The 26584-nt window shown below is 43.0% G+C and overlaps 1 protein-coding gene across 2 annotated transcripts in view; it reads right to left on the bottom strand.

The window, feature by feature from the left end:
* Positions 1 to 90: 90 nt before the first annotated feature.
* LOC135506032 (mitogen-activated protein kinase kinase kinase 5-like) overlaps positions 91 to 26584 on the bottom strand; it is a 63838-nt gene continuing 37344 nt past the window's right edge. Inside the window, exons 4-30 of one of the 2 annotated variants that reach the window (XM_064925391.1) lie at positions 25715 to 25908; positions 24497 to 24665; positions 23822 to 23928; positions 21440 to 21610; positions 20684 to 20796; positions 19475 to 19634; positions 19067 to 19220; positions 18430 to 18537; positions 18166 to 18218; positions 17347 to 17442; positions 16921 to 17002; positions 16174 to 16307; positions 13568 to 13695; positions 13157 to 13293; positions 12540 to 12645; positions 11186 to 11343; positions 6626 to 6803; positions 6436 to 6456; positions 6031 to 6208; positions 5466 to 5634; positions 5026 to 5217; positions 4084 to 4189; positions 3450 to 3693; positions 3018 to 3130; positions 2726 to 2838; positions 2352 to 2428; positions 91 to 2233 (exon numbers count right to left, since the gene is read on the bottom strand). In XM_064925391.1, coding sequence (XP_064781463.1) covers positions 2173 to 2233; positions 2352 to 2428; positions 2726 to 2838; positions 3018 to 3130; positions 3450 to 3693; positions 4084 to 4189; positions 5026 to 5217; positions 5466 to 5634; positions 6031 to 6208; positions 6436 to 6456; positions 6626 to 6803; positions 11186 to 11343; positions 12540 to 12645; positions 13157 to 13293; positions 13568 to 13695; positions 16174 to 16307; positions 16921 to 17002; positions 17347 to 17442; positions 18166 to 18218; positions 18430 to 18537; positions 19067 to 19220; positions 19475 to 19634; positions 20684 to 20796; positions 21440 to 21610; positions 23822 to 23928; positions 24497 to 24665; positions 25715 to 25908 — 3522 coding nt within the window. In that variant the 3' untranslated portion in view covers positions 91 to 2172. Of the gene's footprint in view, positions 2234 to 2351; positions 2429 to 2678; positions 2839 to 3017; positions 3131 to 3449; positions 3694 to 4083; positions 4190 to 5025; positions 5218 to 5465; positions 5635 to 6030; positions 6209 to 6435; positions 6457 to 6625; positions 6804 to 11185; positions 11344 to 12539; positions 12646 to 13156; positions 13294 to 13567; positions 13696 to 16173; positions 16308 to 16920; positions 17003 to 17346; positions 17443 to 18165; positions 18219 to 18429; positions 18538 to 19066; positions 19221 to 19474; positions 19635 to 20683; positions 20797 to 21439; positions 21611 to 23821; positions 23929 to 24496; positions 24666 to 25714; positions 25909 to 26584 lie in introns of both variants that reach the window. The other variant, XR_010450330.1, reaches the window with a different exon arrangement.

Below are 26584 nucleotides of genomic sequence, written 5' to 3'. Positions count from 1 at the left end.
GCAAGAGTAATAAAAATGATATTTACTCACTATTATTTGGCTATTAGACCTGTGAATATTTTGAAATCATAGCACATTATTTGTATTCAGTTCATTATTTCAGCTGACACTTTATTTCACATTTATAGTAAGACCCATTTTTGTGTTACACAACAATATGTTATTGCACAAATAAAGTAATACATCTATCATGAATATGAAACAAAACGGAAACATTTGAACAAAAGGTGTATTTCTGACAGAAATATTGTAAATAAAAAAGGAACAGGTTGGTGGTATAACAATATGAACATGGGTTTTCAGTTATGATTTTCATTCAAACATATACATTTGATTTAAAGCATTTGCATTTTTAAAGATAAGATATAGGCTACAAATGAAAGCAGGCTAAATAAAACTCCATACATTTTATAGAGTAAAATATTAATTGGGTCCTCCGACAATTTTGTTACATTGCCAGTATCAATAAAATCGATCAAATATGGCTGCAAGCAGCAATGGATAGGGTTCACAGGATGACAAAAAGGACACGATCGGTTGGGTAACAAAGCAAGCACTCTGTTATGTAGGAACTATCTATCCTTTATGTGCAACCATGAGTCTAAATACAACATCTGGAGTCAATCTGACATATGGTTCATAAGGGGAAGATGATTTTGAGCATTAGCATTACATATGCAAAGAATGAGTTGTTAATAGTTTCCTTGTTTATTGAAATATCAATACTAAAGTCAGTGTGGTTCATGTTAGGGATGTCCATGATAGTGATGACAAGTTTCACGTTGATAGGCCACTGTGGAGTGAATCTACAGTTGTTTAAATGGACACGTAAAATCGGATTTTCTGATTTATCAATAACTCAGTCATCTTTTTACCAATCCCTTAGCATTGATGATGTTTCACATTCAGTCAGTTGTGGTTTTATACATCTCCCTATGATAGAGATATATCTGCAGGATGAAGAAGAACTGAATATCTATTTAATATTATTAGACTACTAGACCTGTTAACATTTTAAAACCAGGACACATTATTTGTGTTCAGTTGTAGAAATGTAAGGGCCATAATAGTCCCTAAGCATTATTTCAGTTTACCCTTTATTTCACAGTTAAGTTTTCAAGACACATGTTTGTTTACACAATAATATGTTTTTGCACAAATAATGTCATCAATCTATCATGAATATGAAACAAAACGGACACATTTCAACAAAAATACGGTCCTATGGTTCATGTGAATAAGTTTCAAGGTTGGAAAAAAAATCTATCCTGACGCACCTTATGGGTCCTTGAGGCAAATTTGTTCAGCATGAGGAAAGACAGCTACTTACAAAGTTTAAAGTCTCTAGGTCAAACGGGGCGGCGGATATGAGGGTTTAAGTGAGAAGGCTTATAAACAGCTCCAGCTTTGCTGTGAACCCCCAAACACAAATTTGCGTTACATATTTGATAGGACATCTAGCCATTTGTAAATTGTGTCACTGAAAATAGCAATTTACTGTCAATAAAATGTGCTATATAACAAAATATACCTAACATTGTAAATTACGTAAAAAAATGACTTGAACAAAATTCAAGAGCTATGATGTTTAAAAGCCTTCAACACCAGTTAAACAAGTACAAAAGGGCATGAAATGCAGTGATGACAATGAGAGCCTTGAATATCCATAAAACACATTTAAATAAAATAGTGATAAGAAGCCACTAGCAATAACAATGCTGTTTATCAAGATAATGTACAGAAGCTCAAACACATCAGTTAACGTTATATTTTGTCTCTCAGGCTTGTTTTAGAAAATGGTCAATCTTACGCTAATAAACACATGATAGTAAGGAGAAAATTCTACAACCAAATAACATTTAAAGGTTAAATTCTCAGATATGTTTCATGATTTGCCCTGTAAATCTTGGCACAGATGTCATAACTGTTGAACATTGCAAAACCAGTGGCACTTAACTCCATTTGAAAACAGGAATTTCCAAAAAACAACTCATGTGTCAATACTCAATACATGATAAACTACACTGGAACTGTCCCCCATCAGGACTGAGTCTTGGTCTGATAAATACTGAGATTAAAGTGCAGTGGTGAGTGTTGAGGGGAATACTGAGTTGTTGTTGTTGTGCTTGTGATCCTGTACTGTGGAGGTAGCTAACTCCACACGAGGACTCCTCACACTGGTTTCTGTCTGTAGTCTGTAATAGCCTTCCATAACTTACACAGCATCCCACCTCTGAGGAGGAAAACAAGAGAAAGATGAAGACGGACTTGAGATATTACAGTGTTTCAATCAGGTATTTGACATGGCTGGATATTTGACAGTGTAGGAGAGAATACTGTATGTTGTATACCTTAATCCCAAACTCTTCAGGTCGTCTCTCATCACATACTGGAGAAGGTCATCTAAAGTGTAATCCTCAGTCAAAATCTACAAAATGGAAGATGGATCATGGGTAAAATCATTGTTATCTTAAAGAGATGAAGCTCGGCCAATAGATGCTGCTCAACTGTGTATCTGTTATAAATGTTTTACACATACAGTATGCAGAAAGAGTACTAACAATCAATGAATAGCCTCTAGGTACACCCAGGCCATTAGGTTTAACAGCTTTACAACAATGCACGCTGTTTACTGTAGTATAGGATTACATGGACGTGAGTTTGTTCACATAATGTACCCATTTAAAACAGACGTGGCCGGGGGCGGGGCTTCCTCAGGACCTACCCTGTCCATGGAGTCATCGTCAGCCCCATGGAGTCTCAGCCACTTGATCAGCTCTGGGTCACCATGGCTCACAGTGGACCGGCTCTTCTGGCTTACAGATGATGTAGGCATATCTGTCACACACAAAAGTACAACTATAACTAATCATAGTAGACATATCAAATCATATGAATTGTCTGTTTCCTGATGTTTGTGTTGTTCAAATAATTCCATGCATTTAAAAAGTAGTATTTTTAATGCTCTTGTGCTCTCAGATAAAGGTGTGTACTAGTGTATGTTGGGATGTGCTCACCGATGGGTTCTGAGCGGATCCTCAGCAGTGTGATCTCCTGTTCCCTCTCATCCAGGACATGCTGGAGAACTGCCTGGTACTCTCTCTCCCTCGCCAGCAACTGCTCCATCAGCCTGGGGCGACACAGCAGGGAGAGAGGAGGGGAGGGGGAGACAGGGTCATTCAATGAGGAAACACAGTACTACTAAACACGGCTACTGCAGGCGCCATGATGAAAATAAACATATTTGTGTTTAGGCCCCTGTGTTGGGGACCTTCTACATAACATAATTTACATTGGTGAGGAACTAATGTGAAGCTACAGGCAATATCTACTACTGATTGGTCACAGATGTGGAGTTAGTAGCAAAGATTGTTCATGACTTGTTGGAATAAATCTCTGGTTTTGTGTCTGACAGTCATTATCATTGTTATGACAGCACGATGACCCACCTGTTGGTTTCCAGCTTCATCCTGCCTAGTTCCATGGTGACGGAGCATTGGGCATTATGGGATCTGTTTGAGACGGTGGAACTGAGCGTGCTCACACCGGAGGTGGCGACCGTGTTGTCATGGGCAGTGTTGGGAGGGGCTCTGCACTGATGGGCGGAATTATCCTCAGGCTCCACGTCATCGTCAACGTTATCCTGGTCGGCCGGGTCATCCTCCGAGGCCAGGCTGAAGTGGGGCCTCAGCTCTGGGCAAGGACACGTGATATATCTTTACACCTTTACAGCAATACTAGCAATATCATGAAAACTCGTTAATATCCAACAGCTAAACTGCACCTTGAAAGAGGTAACATGAAATAGTAAGACAGCAACACCACAGGCCTCAATAAAGATCCCTCTATGATGAAAATAATCTTTAAATGCAATTGTTATAATGACATCTGACTGGTAGACACATATTCTTGTTAAATGCTCCATTTACATAGTATCTAGTGCATTTCTGTATCTAAGGTTACACATATACGTTATGATTAGATTGGGACACTGTTCAAAGTCATACTCTTATGTTTAGCTGGCAACCAGTGTCCTGGTTAAAATGTCATTTAAAACTCTGCGGCTGGAGGCACAGCTATTACCTGGCACCAGGATGGTGATGGCAGTCTGCACCGCTTTACGGATGATATTGTCCAGGGCGAACATCCAGTGGGGCTTGATGTTGTGGTTTCGTAGAACTTTGTTTACCTGGCGACACATTGGTCAAACAAACAAACAAACAGACAGACAGACAGACAGACAGACAGACAATCCATCCATTAATAAACAGCTACACATGTACTACGGATATGTACTACGGACATCCACATCTACCAGTATCCACACATTCGTGGAAAGGAAAACAGGCTTGACTCCAGCGGGTGTCTGTTTACATTGCGTGTGGTGGTTGCAGATATCTGAGATATCCCCCTATATAATGAGTCTATGGAAACAGCATTTCCCAGAAAAAAAGAGAGACAGCCATTTATAAAAAGCCAAGCATTCTGGAAAATGCAAGTGTGAAAAACAAGTTTGTATCGTGAATTGATAGTAATCTTTCGCAGACAATTTACCCTATAGACCAGAGCTGGTTTCACATGTATCCACTAGGAGGAATCAGAGCTCAGTATTGACTGAGGCAGCTTCAACCTCTGCCTCCCACAGGCAGCTACAGGCTAGTGTCATTTAATTTGCATAATTGTATTTGTGAGGCAGAGGACAAAATCAACCTCTTTAAATGATGTGCTTTAAGCTGACACATTTCCCTTCTATTACCCTATCTTAAAGGTCAAAAGTGTTTCACAATCAATTGTCTGAACTGTTTGTTTTAACAATGGCAGCATGGTGACATAATTCAGCTGTGAACAGTTTACGAAACCCCCTTGAATCATACTTCAATGTCTCCAGAGCCTTTGGTCTATACAAGGACAATTTCAATTCCAACCCATTCACAGTGGACAAATAGACAATGGGATATTTTAATTATCATAGGCCATGTAATGCTTATAGAGAGACCTACTTATAGGTGAAGAAAGGGCACTTACTGCATCCTGGAACCCAAATAGCACCACTTGTAGTTGGCTAATGGCCGTGCTGTCAAAGTCTAGCTCTAGTTTGAGCTGGGAGAGGGTGTTGGCTATGATCTTCCTGTCCGCCATGCGCACAAAATCCCCCAGACTGACCACCAGGGTGGAGATATGCTGATGTCTCAACTTAGTGTCCGATGTCTCAGAACCCTGCACAGACAGGGGAGAGACGGATGGAGAGAGGGGTGATGAGAGGAGGGTGAAGAAAGGAGTACATCTGATAAGGGTTTCGTTTTACCCTGAGAAAGCCCCTCATCTAGCCTGGTCCCAGATCTGTTTGTGCTGTCTTGCCAACTACTATGGTCATTTTCATGCCTCGTGACATACCAGGGAAAAAAACAGAACTGGGCCCAGGCTACCCCTCACCCTGTCCACTACGAGACTAGATGCTTACTGACCTGTTTGAGAGCCTCCACGAGGTTGGACACCACCTTGTCTCTGTCCTCAGTGAGGATGCAGTGCAGAGTGGCCCTCCTCTCGCTGTCCTTCCTCAGCATGAAGAAGCCAGAGTCCTTCTCATCAGGAGATGGAGGAGCACTGTGGTCCTCAAAGTTCTCCACTGGGATACTGGTGGGGAACACAGGTTAGATTAAAGAGACCTCAGGTTTAAAAAAATATATATTTATACAGGAGAACAACAAAGTTCCAAATATTACATGACATTCTTTGGCATTGTGGTATAAATGGGATAAATGATTCTGTACATTATCTGGAACTAATGTACTCCGTAGATGTACAAGATACCCACATTGTCCATTATTTCCAGATAATGTACAGAGAGTCAGCGTTTATCTCTTTCCTCCAGATTGAGCTTTTTTTGGCATTGCTTTTTGTCAGATGAATTGAGATGGCAGAGGTGCAGTGTTAGTGTGTTAGTGTGTTTTTCTGATCTCAAACACAACATTCTGGAGGGAAAATGCTATCTTCACAAATACATATGGTGCTGACTGTATGTTTTGTTACCTGAGGAACAGGGAGCGGGTAGCTTTGACGTCCCGATCACTGTAACACTTGGTGCTGGGCTTGAAGCTGAAGGGGTTGGTGTTGAGGTCGTTCTCAGGGGAAACGGAGCCGTACTCGCTGCTGCTGCTGGTGTCTTCCACCACCACAGGCACTGGCAGAGAGATGCTGCGCAGGTATTCTTGAGGGCACAGAGACAGGTATAGGCAGGTGGGCACAGTTACACCACTGTTACACAAAGAAAACCAGAGCTTTTTGGTTCTTCTACATTACAGTTGTACTTCTGTGAATGAATCATCTCAGAGTAGGGTAGTCAACATGACAATTGGTTTAGCCTAATGTCGTTAGGCGCAGACTCAGTGTGCTCTAAAGAGGAAGCAGCTCAGAAAGGCGCTCAAATTAACTCACCTGAACCTCCTGGTGTCAGAGCTGAGGAGAAAAACAGAGTTTTTTTTATTCCATGATATGAATTGTGCAGAAACAACAAAAAAAGTATCTAAAACATAAAGTATCTAATAGCAATTGTCTTTCTACTCAGATATATCTATATTCTACGAACTACTTCATTGATTAACCGGTGACGCGTTGTCCTAGCTACCTGTGAAGCCACTCTTGCCCCTCTTCTTGCGGCTGGTGACGGTGAGGAACTCATCAGTGAGCAGGTGCAGGGCGGTGGCCCTCTGGTCAGGGTCGGGCTCAAAGCAGCGTAGGATAAAGGCCTTGGCCTCCATTGACATGGAATCTGGGATCTCAGGATGGATCTTGAACATGCCAACCTGTAGCCAAAATAAAACAGCACAATAATGCTAGATCCAAGGGCCTAACCTGCAGCTGCAGCCAAGATGAAACCCAGCCATGTCAGAGCTAAGGGTCTAACCTGCAGCTGCAGCCAAGATGAATCCCAGCCATGTTAGAGCTAAGGGTCTAACCTGCAGCTGCAGCCAAGATGAATCCCAGCCATGTTAGAGCTAAGGGCCTAACCTGCAGCTGCAGCCAAGATGAAACCCAGCCATGTTAGAGCTAAGGGCCTAACCTGCAGCTGCAGCCAAGATGAAACCCAGCCATGTTAGAGCTAAGGGCCTAACCTGCAGTCAAGTCAAAACAACAAGTCAAGTGACCTAGCCAAATCACCTACCAAGTCATGCTAAAGCTAAGAGCATACAGGACAATATGCTCCATATGCTAAGAGCATACAGGACAATATGAAGGGGACCTCAGAGATGGCAGTCAGTCAGAGGAGAGTTGGCTTGATTGAGGTGACATTAGTTAGTGGGTAAACTGATCTCTTGTAACCCATAGCTCTGTGGCACAGTAACACTATGCATGTGAGCTCATGCCATCATAGTACAGGAGGTCAAGTTGACAGTGAAGGACAAAATGCAGCAACTCCAGGCAAGAAGTTTGTCTGATGATAGGCACTACAAATTCCAAATATTGCTTCCAGGAATGTAGGCTTGAGATTAGGAATGTAATGCCCCGCCCAGTCGAGACCTTCCAAAGTGGTGCAGGAAAGTTTATGTGAGGATTGTTGCCAAATGCGTTCTCATCTGCACAACAGTATTGTACAACAAGCCATTGCATAGTAAAAGCATTGAGCAATGATGAATCTGCACTTTAAGTCACACAGGATGAGACAGACAGAATAGCTGCTGAAAGTCTTCTAAAAGATGGCTACATGTGTTGCATTAGTGATCTATACAACCTGCTACAAAACAGTGGTTTAAAAGCACTGCAAAATCCACAGCAATTTACTACTGTAATTCATGGACATGTCTGTCATTCTGTCCTGCATTCAACATGATCTCCATCACACTCCGCAGACCACCCAGTTGAATCACTAGCTGTAGTGTTTAATGGACTACATATGTCCGGTCTATGTAATATTGCTGATGAGGGAAACACTTGAAATTTCCACTTCAGATTTATACAAGTGGAAAAAGCTTGAGGAGGGCCCATCAGTGGAACAGACTTAAAACAACATAAAGGATAGACTGTATTACACAGTCTATCTCCAGGTACTAGGCCTGATCTCACAGTTGGATAAGTATGTAATCCAATCACACTTATTCTTTTAGCTAATAACCACAAAAAGTTTAGCTTTTTTCCATTACAAACACAGTGCTGACAGCATGCTATGTTTGGGATAGTACTGTCCTGGTGATTCAACCATGGAGGAATGTGCCTGGAGGCGTGTAAGGACAGCCATCTGTCATGATCACTGCTGTGTATATTCCCCCCTAAGCCGACATTGCGACGGCTTTAATAAAGGAAATCTGAGGAAAACGCTACTGAGATTTGATCAACACTTCTGTGCTACTTGCGCATCAAACACTCTGGATCATTGCTACACTCCCTTCCGGGATGGCTAAAAGGCTCTCCTCTCCCTTAAACAGGAAGTACCCGTGGTAAGGACTGTTCAATGTTGGTCTGACCAATCGGAATCTATGCTTCAAGATTGTTTTGATCTCCCGGAATGGGAAATGTTCCGTGTCCCCTCCGATAATAGTATTGACGTATACACTGACTAGGTGACTGAGTTCATCAGGAAGTGCATAAAGGATGTTGTTACCACTGTGACGATTAGAAATGATCCAAACCAAAAATCGTAGATAGATGGCAGCATGAAATTGGGAACCACTGCGTTTAACCACGGCAAGGTGACCGGGAACATGGACGAGTACAAACAGACCAGCTCTGACCTCCATAAGGCAATCAATGAGGCAAAATGACAGTACATGGAGTCGCAATTCAATGGCTCAGACACAAGATGTATGTGGCAGGGATTCCAGACAATCAAGGATTATAAAGGGAAAGCCAGCCAAGTCGCGAACTCCTTCTTCGCCTGCTTCGAGGAAAACACTGAGCTGGAGACATGGGCCACTGCCGTTCACAAGGACTGTGAGCTCTCGTTCTCTGTGGCCGATGTGACTAAGACATTTAAGTGTGTTAACCCTCGCAAGGCTGCCGGCCCAGATGGCATTCCAAGCCGTGTCCTCAGAGCTGGTGCAGACCAGCTGGCTGGAATGTCTAAGGAGATATTCAATCTCTCCCTATCCCAGTCTGTTGTCCCCACTTGCTTCAAGATGTCCACCATTGTTCCTGTACCCAAGAAAGTGAAGGTAACTGAACTAAATGACTATCGCCCCGTAGCACTCACTTCTGTCATCATGAAGTGTTTTGAGAGGGTAGTTAAGGATCATGTCCACTCCAATTTATCCAACACCTTAGGCCCACTACACTTCCTCAGTCACCCGAGCCACGGCCCGTTCACCCCGCAACCATCTACAGTACAGGTGCATCAAAACTGTGACGGAGAGACTGAAAAACATTGTTTATCAGACTGTACCCTGCCCTGAACCTTAGTCAGTGTTACTAGCCAGCTACCACCTGGTACTTTACCCTGCATCTTAGAGACTGCTGCCCTATGTACACTACCATTAAAGTTTGGGGTCACTTAGAAATGTTCTTGTTTATGAAAGAAAAGCACAATGAATCATGCTTCACCATCTGGCAGTCCCAAAGGGTGAATCTGGATTTGGCGGATGCCAGGAGATCGCTACCTGCACCAATGCATAGTGCCAATTGTAAAGTTTGGTGGAGGAGGAATAATGGTCTGGGACTGTTTCATGGTTTGGGCTAGGCCCCTTAGTTCCAGTGAAGGGAAATATTAACCCTACAGCATACAATGACATGATGATTCTGTGCTTCCAACTTTGTGGCAACAGTCTGGGAAAAGCCCTTTCCTGTTTCAGCATGACAACGCCCCCGTGCACAAAGCAAAGGTCCATACAGAAATGGTTGTCGAGATCAGTGTGGAAGAAACCCCATCGAACACCTTTAGGATGAATTGGAATGCTGACTGCGAGCCAGGCCTAATTGCCCAACATCAGTGCCCGACCTCAATAATGTTTGTGGCTGAATGGAAGCAATGTTCCAAATTCTAGTGGAAAGCCTTCCCAGAAAAGTGGAGGCTGTTACAGCAGCAAAGGGGGGGCCAAATTCATATTAATGCCCATGATGTTGGAATGAGATGTCCGATGAGTAGGTGTCCACATACTTATGTATGTATGTATGTATATACAGTTGAAGTCGGAAGTTCACATACACCTTAGCCCGATACATTTCAACTCTTTTTTTTTTTTTTTTTTTACAATTCCTGACATTTAATCCTGGTAAAAATTTCCTGTCTTAAGTCAGTTAGGATCACCACTTTATTTTAAGAATGTGAAATGTCAGAATAATAGTTGAGAGAATGATTTAGAGAATGATTTATTTCAGCTTTTATTTCTTTCATCACATTCCCAGTGGGTCAGAAGTTTACATACACTCAATTAGTATTTGGCAGCGTTGCCTTTAAATTGTTTAACTTGCATCAAATGTTTCCGGTAGCCTTCCACAAGCTTCCCAGAATAAGTTGGGTCAATTTTGGCCCATTCCTCCTGACAGAGCTGGTGTAACTGAGTCAGGTTTGTAGTCCTCCTTGCTCACACACGCATTTTCAGTTCTGCCCACACATTTTCTCTAGGATTGAGGTTAGGGCTTTGTGATGGCCACTCCAATACCTTGGCTTTGTTGTCCTTAAGCCATTTTGTGACAACTTTGGAAGTATGCTTGGGGTCATTGTCCATTTGGAAGATCCATTTGCGACCAAGCTTTAACTTCCTGACTGATGTCTTGAGATGTTGCTTCAATATATCCACATCCTTTTCTTTCCTCACGATGTCATTTATTTTGTGAAGTGCACCAGTCCCTCCTGCAGCAAAGCACCCCTACAAAATGATGCTGCCACCCCCATATATATATATATTTTTTTTTTGTGTGTATTGCTTTGTATTGCTAGGTATTACTGCAGTGTTAGAGCTAAAAAGATAAGCATTTCACTGCACCTGCAATAACATCTGCAAATATGTGTACGCAAACAATACAATGTGATTTTACTTGATCCATTTCTGTATCTGACATCACTACGGAGCGAAATAAGTCAACAGAACCATACATCACAATGAACAACAGAATGAGGGTGAACTCATCATTCAAAGCCATCATTTTGATAAGAGATACTACTACATTTTAAGCCAGTCAGACAAAAACACCATTCACCAATGGAAAGTGAACTAAGGTCAATGAGCTGAATTTTCGTTGACCTCTGAACTCTGACCTTGAACATGGCGGCCTGTGGTTCGCCCAGCTCGTAGAAGGGTGGTTTCCCAGTGGCCATCTCAATGATGGTGCAGCCAAGAGACCAGATGTCCGCAGGCTTGCCGTAGCCTCGAGGGCCTTTATCTATGATCTCAGGGGCCATGTACTGTAGTGTCCCTGCAAAACAACAGCACACCAAACAGACAGGAAATTATACATATATCAGCTACAAGTTGCATTTATAAAAATGTGCATATCAGTGCTGATACAAGAAAATCAGGTTTTCAAGTTCAAGATTTAATGCAATAATCAATGACAATGCAATAATAAAACAAACACACGAGAGATAAGAAGAAATAGGAACACAATAAGTAAGAAAGTAAGCATACTATATATAGGGTCAGTTCCAATACCATATTTACAATGTGCAGGGATACTGACGGGATGGAGGTAAAAATGTTAGGGGTAAGGTGACTTTAATGAGGTTGAACTCTAGGTAGGGCTGCAAAATTCCTGAAAATTCAATAAATTCCCTGGTTTTCCAGAAATCCTGGTTTAATTAAAGTTCCTGGATTTTGCAACCCTAGCTCTAGGGCTAAGTTTAATTCTGTGCAAGTGAAATTCTGCTAAATGCTAGCCTGTTTCAGTAGTATAGCCTAATCAACAAAGAAGAACTACATATTGTAACTCTAGATGAAGTGAGTCTATTTAGGTCTAATTATAGCCTACTGTAAGTGGAGCTTCAAAAGAGCTTTTAAAAAGGTAAGCTAAGTGCTATGGTGAAACTGGGAGAGACACATTGACGCACAACTTAAACAGGACAAACTGACTGTACTGGATGGTTTCAAGATGCGAAGGTGCATCTCTATTCTCCAATCAGATGGTCTTAACAAATGGGTCAAGCTGTGCTATCATTGGCTGCCACAATGTCAGCGCTGGCATAACCCTGGCATCTTGACCTGACCACTCTGAATATCAACGGCAGGCTATTCTGAGATACGTAATTTACAGGATGATGAGCTAAAACAAGATAAATCCTCAAACACACAACACAAATAGTTTCTTAGAGATTAAATCTCAGCAGAACTATAATTTGAAATAGTGAGTGGGATCACTGTTTTAGTTGAGGGTTCAGCCCATTTTCAAACAACCTGTTCCATCAAGGCATTTTTTGACAATGTAGGGAGAGGAAGCTCAGTGGTTATACAGACCAGTACACACCAGTTGTTATAAACCCAGTCAGGCAGACCAGTACATACCAGTTGTTATTAACCCATTCAGACAGACCAGTACATACCAGCTGTTATTAACCCAGTCAGGTAGACCAGTACATACCAGTTGTTATAAACCCAGTCAGGCAGACCAGTACATACCAGTGAAAGTCTCAGTCCATGGGTTGATCCCAGCCAGCCTTTTAGAGGTACCAAAGTCAGATATCTTCAGAACTCCGCTATATGTGTTTATAAGCACATTATCACCCTGTGGATATAAAGACAACCAAGAGGATTATAAAAGAGCTCCATTCCAAGTAATCTCCATTCATTAGACTTAACCCAATGACTATGATAACAGCCTAGTAATCTAAGGTATTTCCTAGAAGGCAATCAGCAACAGTTGTTACAGTGGGCTATATTCACCACTTGACGTAAATGGCTGTTAAGGTCATTTGATGAGACACTATTGTTAAATGAGGCAGAATTTAGAGGCCTATCTTGTCCTGGGTATGTGAGAAAGAGTATGCTAACCTAAATTAATGTTTCTATTATGGGATGGGAGTGTGGTCAGTGTGTATTATTATTTATGACTGAGATTGAGTTATGCCACGTCACGTTAACCTTCCGGTAGGATGATAAGGGGAAGTCATCATACTAGAACCAGGCGCCACTTACAAATCAAATCATTTCTGTACCACCGACATGAATGTGGCCTCCCTACTGTCTAGGCGCATACTGCACATTGGCCAAAGGCTTTGAAATAGACCAGGCTTCACCTTGATGTCTCTGTGAGCAATCTGGTTGTCATGGAGGTATTTGAGTCCCTCCAGGATCTGTCTGGTGTAGAAGCCGATGGTGGGTTCGTTGTTCTTCAGAGGGCCCCATTTAGACCTCAGCAAAGCAGACAGGCTTCCTGGAGGCAAACCACAGGACAAAGTCCAATACATATCAATACATTCTGCTTTAATATCAGCAGGACGGTAGAGTATTCAATCAGTAAGCCAGGATACCTATTACACAAATCAGACAAGATATGTGTTTTTATTTGTTTCTAGGTGTAGTGGAGGAAATGTAGTTGCTTCTTGTTGTCTTTCACTGAGTAAAGATGCAACATTGGCTTATAAGAAATGGTTGGGCATTGACTAGATCATTTTACCTTTCTAATGCTGCACGGATAGCCCTCTTACCTCCGGGAACCTGCTCCATGAAGATCTTGATAAAACCATTCTCGCTGATGGAGCCCAAGTACTGCACAATGTTCTTGTGCTTCAGATGTTTGTGAAGGGCAATCTCCTCATGGAGGGGCTGAGAGTACCTTGGACAGAACATCCGCTGTTACATCTCCCAGGAGAAAGAGCAGGATATTCTCTCTCTCACTCTCTCTCTCTCTCTCGCTCGCTCTCTCTCACACACACACACACACGCACATGCACGAGCACGCACACAATGGTCAATTCAAACTAAAGAGGACGAATACACTTTACTGAGAAATAAATGTTCAAACTTCACACCATAAATAATAAGACTAGATACATTCTCCCACTATTCTACTGAATCAGACACTTAATTAGATTGTTTTCCCCCCTGAGAGGATACTTCAGAGTTCCTTCTTAATGATTAATAATAATTATTCACACATTTGAGTTAGCCCATGAGAGCCCTCTGATGACTTGTAATGTGATGAGTGGAACAATGCGTGACAGAGGAATTTTCTGGGCTGATTGGGCTCTGAAGGAGTCCCATAATAAGCCAGGAGTAGACCAGAGATGGTGGTGGAAGGCAGTGCAGCACAACGCAAGGCAAGGAAGTGGAGTAGAGTGCTTGGTACACTAGTTGCTAGGCGACCATTTCCCCCCTATTCTTTTCATTGCCAAGTCACTCGATCAGGTTTATAGTACAGTGCTGCTTGATAGTATGTGAATCCTACAGTGCTGGTCCTTAGTTTTGCTATAAAATATTAAAATAAACATATAAAATCCTTATCTAAACCCCAATTCATAATAAAGGCATTCCAAGTAAATTATATATTTTCATTGTTTATTTAACAAAAGTGGTTTATTTAACTCAGATTTGATGTGTGCAAAAATATGTGAACCCCTTCAGTCAATAGCTTGTGGCACCTCCATTAGCAGTGATAACTTGGAGTAAACGTCTCCTATAGCCAGTAATCAGTCTCTGACATCTGTTTGGAGGGATTTTTGCCCACTCCTCCTTACAGAACTCAGCCAATTGAGTGAGGATTGAGGGGTGTCTGGCATGAACTGCCCGCTTCAGGTCCTGCGACACCATCTCGATTGGATTTAGGTCAGGACTTTAACTTGGTCGATCCAAAACATAAATCTTCTTTCTCCTTAGTCATTCTTTGGTAGATTTGCTTGAATGCTTTGGGTCGTTGTCTTGTTTGAAGACCCATTTCCGGCCCAACTTTAGCTCCTTGACTGATGGCCTGACGTTCTGTTCAAGAATCTCCTGGTTTACCTCAGAATTCATGGTTCCCTTAATGAAGTGGAGTCATCCAGGTCCAGAGGAGGAAAAGCAGCCCCAGATCTTGACATTCCCACCACTATGCTTGACTATTGCGATAAGGTTATTTTGCTGATAGGCAGTGTTGGATTTTCGCCAAACATAGTGGTGTTGATTATGACCAGAACAGTCCATTTTGGACTCATCGGTTCAGAGAATGAACTACCAGAAACCTTCAGGTTTGTCCAGGTGGTCTCTGGCAAAGTTATCTTTTGAGAGCAGAGGCATTTCTATTCAGTGTTCTTCTTATTGTTGTTGAAGATGCACAGTTACCTGAGATGCAGCAAGGGAGGTCTTCAAATCTCCAGATCTCATGTTTGGGTTGGCTTTTACCGGATTTATTATTGTTCTTGTGGCTCTTTTTATTTTGGAAGAGCGTCCACTTCTAGGCTGAGTTGCTGTCATGTTAAATGCTCTCCATTTGTAAATGATTTGCCTCACAGTGGAATGATGGGGCTCAAATCTTTTTTAGATGATTTTATAGCCTTTCCCAGACTGATGTGCTCTCACAACCCTCCTCCTGATATCCTCGGAGATCTCCTTTCCTCTCAGCATGGTGTGCTTTGTGTTGACCTGGATGGGTAACACCAAACTGACCAGGTTTCTTATCTCTATTTATCAGAGTCCCATCCAAACTCTTTCCTGACAATCTCTCCTTTGATTGGTTCATTTGGTACACAATTATTTACTTACCCACCTTATTCTACTTAACTACTTGATTTAACCAATGCAACTTGGGGTTCACTTATTTTTGCAACTGCACTAATTCCTTTTTAATGTTGTTTTTCTACTACACACATGATTTCCTCTACACCAACATATGGCATTAAATATAAACCTGTTTTGTCAGAGCAAAAAGACTGGTTCTGATTAGATGAAGATTTCATGGTAAAAAACAAAAAAATCTGTAATTGCACAAGGGGTTCACATACTTTCAAGCAGCACTGTATAACACTGGTGTCCCAAGGAAAGGACACACCGCAGGAGAGCAGGTCTAGCACAGAGCTAACACAGTGGACTGCTCAAACGACTGCTTTGGCGCCCCTTCGATCTGCCAATCAAATGACCACTCTCAGGAAACCACTTCAGTTGTTATGCTCTGAATTACCACTCACTCACTTTACATAACGACACGGGGACCTTTTGCTATACAGCCTTCCATTAGCAAAGTGAGTGATACAAAGACAGTGAAAGTGTCATGGATGGGGGAATGGTAGAGGCTGATTGGTAGGGTCTTTTTGGAGAAAGTCTAGTTTACATGTTCTCTTACCTGCTGTCTCTCTCCGGTATCTCCTTGATGGCCAGCCGTACCTGGTTGCTAAGGTCCCGGCCGGCATACACCACTCCAAACGTCCCTTTTCCCAGAACCACCCTCTCTCCATGCTCATTATACTCATAGTCGTACTGAAGAGTCAAGCACAGGAGGACATTATGTTAAAGATGCCATTTTGTTGCATGTTAACTTCAAGGACCATTACAATCTAGAGTTATAACAGGGATATATAGGTATATCTAAGAACAGGTGAGCTATAAAGTGACAGTTGTGGCTGGGTACTAACTGATAGAAACAAAGGGAAATGTGAGCTTTGCAAGGTATGGTCCAGATCAAACAGTGTTCAGAAAACTATTGGGGCATCTGATCTGGGCCATGCTAGTGTTTGGCAGGAAGAGGCTGTGTCATTGTTTTGGGTAATTATTCACAGGTAATTGTTTTGTCGCACCACTGGGAGAACAGGCGAGTAGAGGGACAGTTGCTTTTCATACAGTACACTGTGTTGGTTTCCATTGCATGAGCAGCGTGGCCTACTTTCACACTGTAGGAAGTTGTCTCTAACCAATTCAACACTTTACATGGCCCCTATCTGGTTTTATATAGATTTTGAAAAACAATCGGAGAGACTGTTTCTGCTGAATACATCCTAGATCTTGTATACTGTACATCAGGTAATCCTGTTGGAAATAACATAGAAATAAAATAATGTGGCTAGAAAAGGAGTATCCTTCTCTCCTCCTTCACCTCTAGGGCGTCAATGTCACACTCCCCATCTTCCGGGCCTTTCCATGCTTCCTCTGCGATGCTGTTGACCAGATCACAGAACCTGCAACACACAGAGCAGTCACATCAGTACCGTTCCACATTTGAGATGAAATACTCAATTTACACCCACACAAACACCAGATAACCTTCACCGCACTTAAACATATGTCACAAGAGCAGTCGTGAAACAACACAGAGCCCAGTCAAGCACCCTTTCACACACTCACAAACCCCCATCACACCAGCACTGACTCACTGAATCACACTGTGGAGCTATTGAGACTGGCTAGCTGTGCTTCGGTTCTTCTTTGTGAGAGTCACAAGTCTACAGTACAGATACTCCCTTGGAGAACAGCTCATGTGCTTGTGAGATGGCGCAATCACGGCACAGAGGGACAGACAGACCTTTTGCAGTGCATCTCTGTGCAGAAGTAGATCTGAAAGTCCTCTGAGTTGTGCAGCACATACAGGAAGGCACTGCGCTCGTCAAACTTGGAAATACTGAGGAAGATGAGTTGACAGTTAGAGAAAAGACGACAGGTGAATTCACATGACATCTATAACACTGGCATAGACTGGATGTCGAGGTGTAGCCAAAAACTTCAGAGAAATCATTCCAGTAGTCTCTAAGTGCAGAAGCGTTTTCTTTTCACCAGAGCTGCAAGTCTCTTACAACCTGACAATGTTCTTCATTCGATCACATACAAAAAGTTACAGTAACTCTGAAAGAATGAATATAACAACTCTGAACATTCATTCCCACACACACATACACACTGTTGAGTCTCCACCAGTGTTCAGCTGAGCGAACAGGGATTCTAAGCCAGTTAACTAAGGCCAGGGCTGAGCGGAGTGGACCAGAGCAGAGAACGAGTGGTTGAATTCAGCCCACCATGGCACACTGCTGCAGCCAAGGGAACTGCCATTGTTTCCTAGTACACTGGAGGGCGAGTGGGCAAAAACTAAAATACGCTCCCTAGCAACATCTCACAGAGGCCCTCTGAAGTGGGAGATCAGTTGGAGGGGGAAGGAGGGAGAGGCATTGAGGGACCATCTCTGACTAATATTGCCTTGGGAACCAGGTGGCCACATTATAATCTGTTATGTTGTTGGCATAAGTTACAGAGGAGAGTAGAGGAGAGAGGAGAGTAGAGTAGAGAGCAGTCTTTATTGCCCATACATTATAATGAGTGTGTAGAACAGGACAGCTGTGAGATCACCAACCTGACACCCCGTACTGACATGGCCCTGAAGTTCCACTCATGGACCCCCCTGTGCTGTTAGAATGATCAGAAAAACATGAACATCAGTACCTCTGGTGACTGATTAAAATGTGTCAGGGCAGAGAGAGACAGAGACAGAGACAGAGAGAGACGGACATATAGACAGACAGGCAGGGCTGTACTCCAGGGCTGTACTTCTTTTCTGAGACACAAAGCAAAGACACAAGGCAGTTGTCACACACTCTTCCTGTGGTCAGTAACTTACCTTGTCATCAGGGGAAACATGCCAGATGGAGACAGTGTTCTCCTCCACATCGTTGTTTATGGACAAGTACGAAGGCAGGTAGACTTTAGTGGGCTCCAATATCAACACCTGGAAAAAAGGACAGCCAATAGGACATCAAGACATTTCACAATAAAGCAGAGAAAATAAACAGTGTAGGAAAACTGCTCCAGCTGCTACCACTGTTATGGTTGATGTAGAGCACCAGTCAAAAGTTTGGACACACCTACTCATTCAAGGGGTTTTCTTTATTTTTACTAGTTTCTACTAGTTGTAGAATAATAGTGAAGACATCAAAACTATGAAATAACACATATGTAATCATGACGTAACCAAAAAAAGTGTTAAACAAATCAAAATATATTTTATATTTCAGATTCTTCAATGTAGCCAACCGTTGCCTTGATGACAGCACTGCACACTCTTGGCATTCTCTCAACCAGCTTCATGATTCCTTATGTGTTATTTCATAGTTTTGATGTCTTCACTATTATTCAACAAAATAAAGAAAAACCCTGGAATGTCTATTTACTGGGACTGTATATGTCTAACTGTCAAGGTCAAGTCTAAACAGTGAAGAATCCCTGGAAGGAAGGCAAAGAGAGCATGCGACACATACCGGGAAGCGGACGGACGAGACGTCTTTCTTTGTGGCCTCCACCAGGAAGTCCATCCAGAAGTCCACCAGTTCCTGTTTGGGTGGCGGCTGCTCTACAGAGGGCTTTTTGAAGTGCTGGTAAATCAGGATGGTCTCCACAAGAGAGCGCAGATACCTGGGTTGCAGTCAACACAGATTATAGCTTAAAAGAAATGCAAAAGGCCTTCGACTGCAGGAAAAGAAAAGGCAGTTAAACAGAGCTAAATAAGTTTGAATAGATTGTTTAAATCTTGAGCACCAAAAGAAAATAGGCCACCGACTGACTACGAAAGACGAAAGCACATTTAAATTGTGCAAAATAGGTTGAAATAAGTTCACTATATGTTGAGCATTTAAATGTAAAAAAAACAAAAAAACACCCTTGCTCACCAGACAGGGGCCTTCAATTTGAAGAGTTTCTCGGAGGCCTGTATGACCCTGGTGTTGTCACAGGCCAGGATGCTAGCCCCCAGGAAGAAACCCACATCCCAGTAGCTCTGCAGCTTATCCAGGCTGCCCTTCTTCCCCAGTAGGCTGCTCAGCTTCACTCCTGGAGAGAACAACAAGGTCAGGTCAGGGACATATTATAACAGTGGGGGCTGCTGAGTGAAGACGGCTCATAATAATGGCTGGAACCGAGCAAATGGAATGGCATCAAACACAAAGAAATCATGTATTTAACACCATTCCACATATTCTGCTCAAGCCCTTACCACGAGCCCGTCCTCCGCAATTAAGGTGCCACCGACCTCCTGTGTATTATTATAATATAAAAGAAAGATACTCCACACTGTTGAATCCTTCCGTTTTATTGTGCAACGTTTCGAGATACTATGTCCTGTTTTGACCTATTTTGTGTTATTTTTATACCATGTGTTATTTAAACAATATGGCCTGAGGAGGTGTGTTATATGGCCAATATACCACGGCCAAGGGCTGTTCTTACGCACAACTCAATACAGGAGTGCCTGGACATATCCCATAGCCGTGGTATATTGGCCATATATCACAAAAACCCTGATGTGCCTTAGAGCAGTAAAAAAAAAGTTTTGGTCATACCCATGGTATACGGTATGATATACCACGGTTGTCAGCCAATCAGCCTTCAGGGCTTGAACCACCCAGTTTATTATTCTTCACAGAGATCAGATACTTAGCGAAGGAGAACACAATGGGATGTACTGCACAGCAGGGGTTCGGGAATAGGCTGGGCACTGTAGAGCTTACTCTTATGTCAAGCATTTCACCTGAAATGTAGATTGGAGAATCTTAGTAGGTACTTGCCATGTTGCTACTCAATTGCAGAGCGATAATGGGGCATGGTTGTTATTTTTGGCCTCGCCGAGGGAAGCTGCCACTACATGTCCTGCTCAGGCAGTCCAAGGACAGGGCAGATTAAAGGGGAGCAGGGACTTGGAGGAGGCCCACGGTTGATTCCCAGGATTGTCTGTCCTGTTTCTCACATTCCTGTGCTACTTTCTGAGCCTCAGATTTCACAGTAAACACAGGGGATTGGGAGCCAAACAGCACAAAACTCAGGCAGCTCAAGAAAAAAAACCATTAGATATCAAGGAGAATAAGGTGTTAGTCAATACTCACCGACTTTGCGGAGCTCGAAGGAGGCGTCAAACTGGTGTCCCGCTGCCAGGAGTAGAACGGCGTAGTTGATGCCAGAGTGTAGTGTCGGCTCAGACTCAAACCCCTTCTTAAACCTGAGAGGAACGACAGAGAAGCTAACTTAGAATCACCAATATTACACACTATGCTTCATTTTTAAACCAGACATGATGTTCCTACAGTAATTGCTGAAGTGTCCTTAGTGAGAACTCCTTAGTGAGAACTTTTCATCTCCTTAGTTTTGTAAAAAGCATCCAAAAACAATTACAGCCTTATTTGGCAGGGTGCACAGAGGAACCACTTGCACAAAGCTTGGCACTCGCAGATAAAAACCCTAATTTACTTAATGAGCAATCTGTTCCACTGAAGGAATGAGTGTGAATAACATGAGAAGGCTCTCCAAAGACATTGTCTGGGTTGGAACAGAGAACAAGGTTGCCCGAGGGGGAGTTATTCTAATGAGATGCCATAAATCGCCTCGATGCGAGACATAACCATTCCAGGAAGATCGCAATTATCTTCAATTTATCACTGGTGGTGGTGCCGTTTCAAATCAGCTTCTGCCAGACCTTGCAGCCTCTCTGCTCCATGTCAGATGACATAGATGTTCATTATCTGTAGTTGAGAGGTGGTCTTTGCTACTCTGGCTAGTGAGGAGTGAGAGGGGAGTGAGAGGTAATGACTCATCAGCAGCCAGGCTTTCACCAGTGTGTGTGCGTGTGTGTGTGCAGCTCTCACCAGGCCGTGCCACTGTCCCTGCTCTCTTTGTCAGCGAAGTGGGACTCCAAGAACATGTCCTTGTAGATGCGTCCCACCAGGCAGTAGATGTCTGAAGCCACCTGGTTGTCAGCCTTCACCAGGGGCAGCATGATGTCCAGGGCATTCTGACGGTCCCCCGGGAGGTTCCTCCTGAAAACAGCAGAGGGAAGACCCAATGGTCAGAGATAGACAAGAGTTCCAAATTGTATCCTATTACCTTGTGCACTACTTTTATAGGGAATAGGGTGCCATCAAATCGGACAAGGATAGTGCATCAAGGTAGACCGCCAGTGGCGCGGCGGTCTAAGGCACTGCATTTCAGTGCTAGAGGTGTCACTACAGACCCTGGTTCGATTCCAGGCTGTATCACAACCCCATAGGGCGGCGCACGAGCATCGTCCGGGTTAGGGTTTGGTCGGGGTAGGCCGTCATTGTAAATAAGAATTTGTTCTTAATTAACTGACATGCCTAGTTAAATAAAGGTTCAATTTTAAAAAAATGTCCTAACTTAAAATTATGCCTTCTCCAAGGTATGCCCTACCTTCATTTGGAAGATTTTGAGTCAGCATCCAATGTAGGCCTATCACCGATTTTAAAATATAGGCCTATTAACTTTGCCTCTACTTCTCTGGATGTTTCCTTCGTCAGGTAGGATATCCCATGACACCTTGCGAAGCAGGTAAAACTCCCAAATTCCGGCAACAGCTAATGGCGGATGGAAGTCACCTCTTCATAGAACATTTTCCAGAATAAAGAGGAATAACTTTGTGGAATGTGAGTATTACGTTTATTTAATAACAATGTTAAAATGTTCAACAAATAATTTTTTTAGTTTATTTTTTTTACCCCTTTTTCTCCCCAATTTCATGGCATCCAATTGTTTAGTAGCTACTATCTTGTCTCATCGCTACAACTCCCGAAGGTTGAAAGTCATGCGTCCTCCGATACACAACCCAACCAAGCCGCACTGCTTCTTAACACAGCGTCATCCAACCCGGAAGCCAGCCGCACTAATGTGTCGGAGGAAACACTGTGCATCTGGCAACCTTGGTTAGCGCGCACTGCGCCCGGCCTGCCACAGGAGTCGCTGGTGCGCGATGAGACAAGGATTTCCCTACCGGCCAAACCCTCCTTAACCTGGACGACGCTAGGCCAATTTTGCGTCGCCACACGGCTCTTAACCACTGCGCCACCCGGGAGGCTCAACAAATTACTTTGATATGCATTTTCAATTCAATAATTTGGACATACAATGCTGAGTTTGCTCTTATCAGCCCGCTAGTCAAGCTAGCTAGCTAACGATTGACACGATCTAGTGAGCTAGCATTCATACAACTGTGTTTATCAGCTGTTTAGCTAGAGGAAAAGCTGAACTAACCAATTTTAATTGTAAATTCAGACGTGCAAATTATGCAGACTTGAACAGTGAATTGGTGAACTAGCTAGCCAGCTAATTAATGACAGATGGATGTTAATTAAAGCATAGGAACTAGCAGCTTTTTCCATGGAGCCTATCCAGAGGGGATGGGAATAGGGCACCTTTAATGGAGGCTGCAGCTCAGGCCGCTCTCCGCTCCCCAGCTTTCACTTCACACTAGTGTGCCGCTGAACGGCAACTGGAGGGGGGCGAAGCCAAGCAGTGAGTCAGCCTAGCCCACTCCAGTCATCCAACAGTCAAACATGGAGGGGAAGGAGGGAGGGAGGGCAACAGGAAAGGTTTCGACATTTACATCCCTGCTGCTGCCGTTTTCTCACCAATTACTCAACAGAACACTCTGCTTGTCAGACATGTTTAAAATAAGAGATTTAATTATAATCATCCATGCTTCATTGTTGCAGGATAATGGCAATATTTCGCTATGGTGCACTAAACTGCTGAGTCATGCACCACCTCTAGTTGGGGGAGACAAATGGGCTGCTGTCTAAACAAACAAACAACCATCTTCATTTTCGGGCCATTCAATGTTTTCCCAATTATGCAAAGAATGTGCAACAGCTTTATTAATACGTCTCTTTGAGCGTGTGAAATGTTCTCGTAACTGGCCAGACACCAATGTTGCGTTGTAGCATGCAGGAATTTTCCAATGGCTCCGAACTGATAGAGCAACTTGCTTGGAAACCCAGTGTGCGTTTACCTGTGAGGCGGCACGTTAAAGATCAGGCAGTAAAATAATTTCCAAGCTGAACTTGTGGGATGTTCCGACTCAGAGCACAGACACACATGCTCAGTGTGTGTGTGTGTGTGTGTGTGTGTGTGTGTGTGTGTGTGTGTGTGTGTGTGTGTGTGTGTGTGTGTGTGTGTGTGTGTGTGTGTGTGTGTGTGTATAGAAAAAGACAGGTGTGACATACTGGGGGTCTTACCGATTCAGTGCAAAGGCATGGTGGAACTTGACATGGGGATTGGCCACAGGGTCGAATGTAGGAAGCTTCTCCAAGGTCTCCACCAGCTTCACTATGGATTCATAATCCTACATTACAAACAAGCATAGAAAAACAGATCGTTGGATTGAAAATCATGTACCCACTCAGCCACATCTTGGTTTCTATAGTTTACATGAAACCTAAAATATCTATGTCCTTGTTCCCTTACAAAGTCTCTGCTTTGGGAAGGACATTGTCAGCTTCTTCAAGTATTTCAATAAACAAATGTCCCCTCTTCCACCATTTTTTTGTCAGGTATATATTTATCTAAATCATGTTGAATAATTCAGCCTCTCCTTGTATCTCTTGTTGTGACATCATTTATTAATGTGACGTGCGGCTGCCTATGGCTGGCAGAATGGGAGGGTGTAGGGTGAATGACATGGCAATGCATAGAGAACAGACTGCAGTGCAGTTGCAGATTTGCCACAGGAAGATGACAAAAACTTAATCTGCAGCTTTCCACTGGAAGCCCAAGATAAAATTATCTCAGAAGAATGATTTTGTTAGAAAATGGATTGAGGGAGGCCCTAAAACATTTATGCTGAGGCATTCCAGTCTATCTAAATGGCCCATGCCGATAGCATCTGACAAGCTGAAGAAAACTAAATGTACCTGGATGTCCCTGTAGGACAGAAGCAGGTTGATGACGATGTCAGCTGAAAGGCACTCTACGTTGTCCAACCGTTGTTGAATTCGGCTGAGTTCTGAGGCCAGCTCCATCCCTGTGAACAATTCCCGCGCTTTCCGAATCTCGTTGAGAATGGTTTCTCTGAAGTATTGGCTGTGAAGGGGTACCGGAGAGATTCACAGAGAGATGTTATTTCACACTAGAAATCAAGTTTTCTGCAAATAAACCATTATTATGTATTGATGTGACTTTCTGGGGAAATAAATATGAGGAATGGGGATAGATACATTATTTTCAGTTATAAACGGTTGTATCTATTCCTCTGAGGCAACTTTTGATATATGCTACAGTGTCTTTGATCTTGCCTTGCCTGACACCATTATAAATAGTCTACCCTCTTAAACATATGCAATATGTCTGTTATTTACTTCCTCGCGGCAGCTGAATGTGGAGCTCATGAATGTGTTCCCTGGTAAGCCCCTTCAAAGTATTCTTCACTCTACTGTTGGAGCTGCACTTTTATCTCAGCTCTCTGAAATATGACTCCATATTCCTAGAAGAGAGGCTGTTGCTGAATATTGGCAGAGAGAGAAGCCTTAACCATTAGGACAGAACTAAGCAATGCTAACATTAAAACTGAGATTGCTATGCAAGCCAAAGTGTTGCAGAGGGACACACCAAATAAAGTAATGCATCATGTATTATCCAAAAGGAGTGATTTGGATAATATAATGGACTCTGAGGAATACTCATGAAGTGCAATATCTGATGAAAAGAAGAACAGACAAACAAAAAAACATTGCACATTTTAAATTAAGTAAAGCTTATCGGGTAACAAGACTTTCGAATACTCCATTAAACTACAGTATGGCTACAGTCATACCGCACTTCATCAGCTAGTCATCCATGTTGCTTAATCAACCATAGACAATTACACAAGACAACACAAAATCCAGCTGTTATACAGTACACTTTAGTTCATGATAATACATCTCTGTTGGCAATAATAGCTCTGTAATCATCACCTTGATGTGCATGTTCACACCTTCCCTAGCGAGGTGACACCCGTTTCACTACATCAAGGTGTGAGAACAGCAAACATGTGACTTAGGCCTATACCAGCCCAGTTTCTAACCCCAACAACCTAATCAGCAGGAGCTTTAGGCCTAGCATCCCAGGCTACACATCCCTCTACTACTCACCAGGAGTTAGCCTGGGGCACCTTGAGCAGCTGGACGAAGCGGTCCAGCAGGGGCATGCAGATTGGTCCCAGCAGCATCTCGAAGCTGGGCTGCATCAGCTCTGTCAGGCCCTTCATCAGGCTGCTCTCGCAGCAGTACACCTTGTTGTGCGGCGTCACCATGTACGGGATGAAACTGTAGTTGGCTGAGCATGTCTGGAGGGAAACAGAAAGCAGCAATTTCTTGGGTCGTAAACATATAGAGGTCGCCTGGTCCCAGATCTGTTTGTGCTGGATGATTATAAAACACAAACAGGTCTGGTACCGTGCTAATGCATAGGTTGTTTCTGTTAGGTTATATTACATTGCATGTTGACTGCATGTGTTATATACAATGGGAGGACAGTGGTATGGGACTGCCTCGTGCTGGTCATAGTGTTGTGACAGAAGGAGGAGAATCTGATCTGCAGGGACAATGGTGTGGTTGTACCCATGGACATAATTGAGTTTGTCTAAAGAGCCAGTATCCTGGGGGATAGATCCACATCAGTAATGAGAGTGGCATAAGGATCTGTTTAACCAGGCTCCTCACACTGCCCTCAGGGCAGAACTAGCTTTAAAACTCCATTCACGTTGCTCATGGAAATCAATTCAAACCACGTCTGTCTTACTACTGTATTTGTATTTGCAACTGTATTTGCAGTAAATCATCATTGATGTCAATTTAATCTGTCATGTTCAGTATACTCAACACTCAGCACTTGAAAAGTTTGAATTGATGGATCCTAAATATACTTGAACATGTAGGCTACAGTAGGTTACGGAAAGGGATGAATCCTGAGTGCTTAGTCAGTGGCTATTTTAACTTCTCTGTTTCAATGCCATCTTCAAG

This window comes from Oncorhynchus masou, chromosome 19 (assembly GCF_036934945.1).
Source record: "Oncorhynchus masou masou isolate Uvic2021 chromosome 19, UVic_Omas_1.1, whole genome shotgun sequence".
Classification (NCBI taxonomy): domain Eukaryota; kingdom Metazoa; phylum Chordata; class Actinopteri; order Salmoniformes; family Salmonidae; genus Oncorhynchus; species Oncorhynchus masou.
This window is presented reverse-complemented; position numbering and strand designations above follow the sequence as displayed.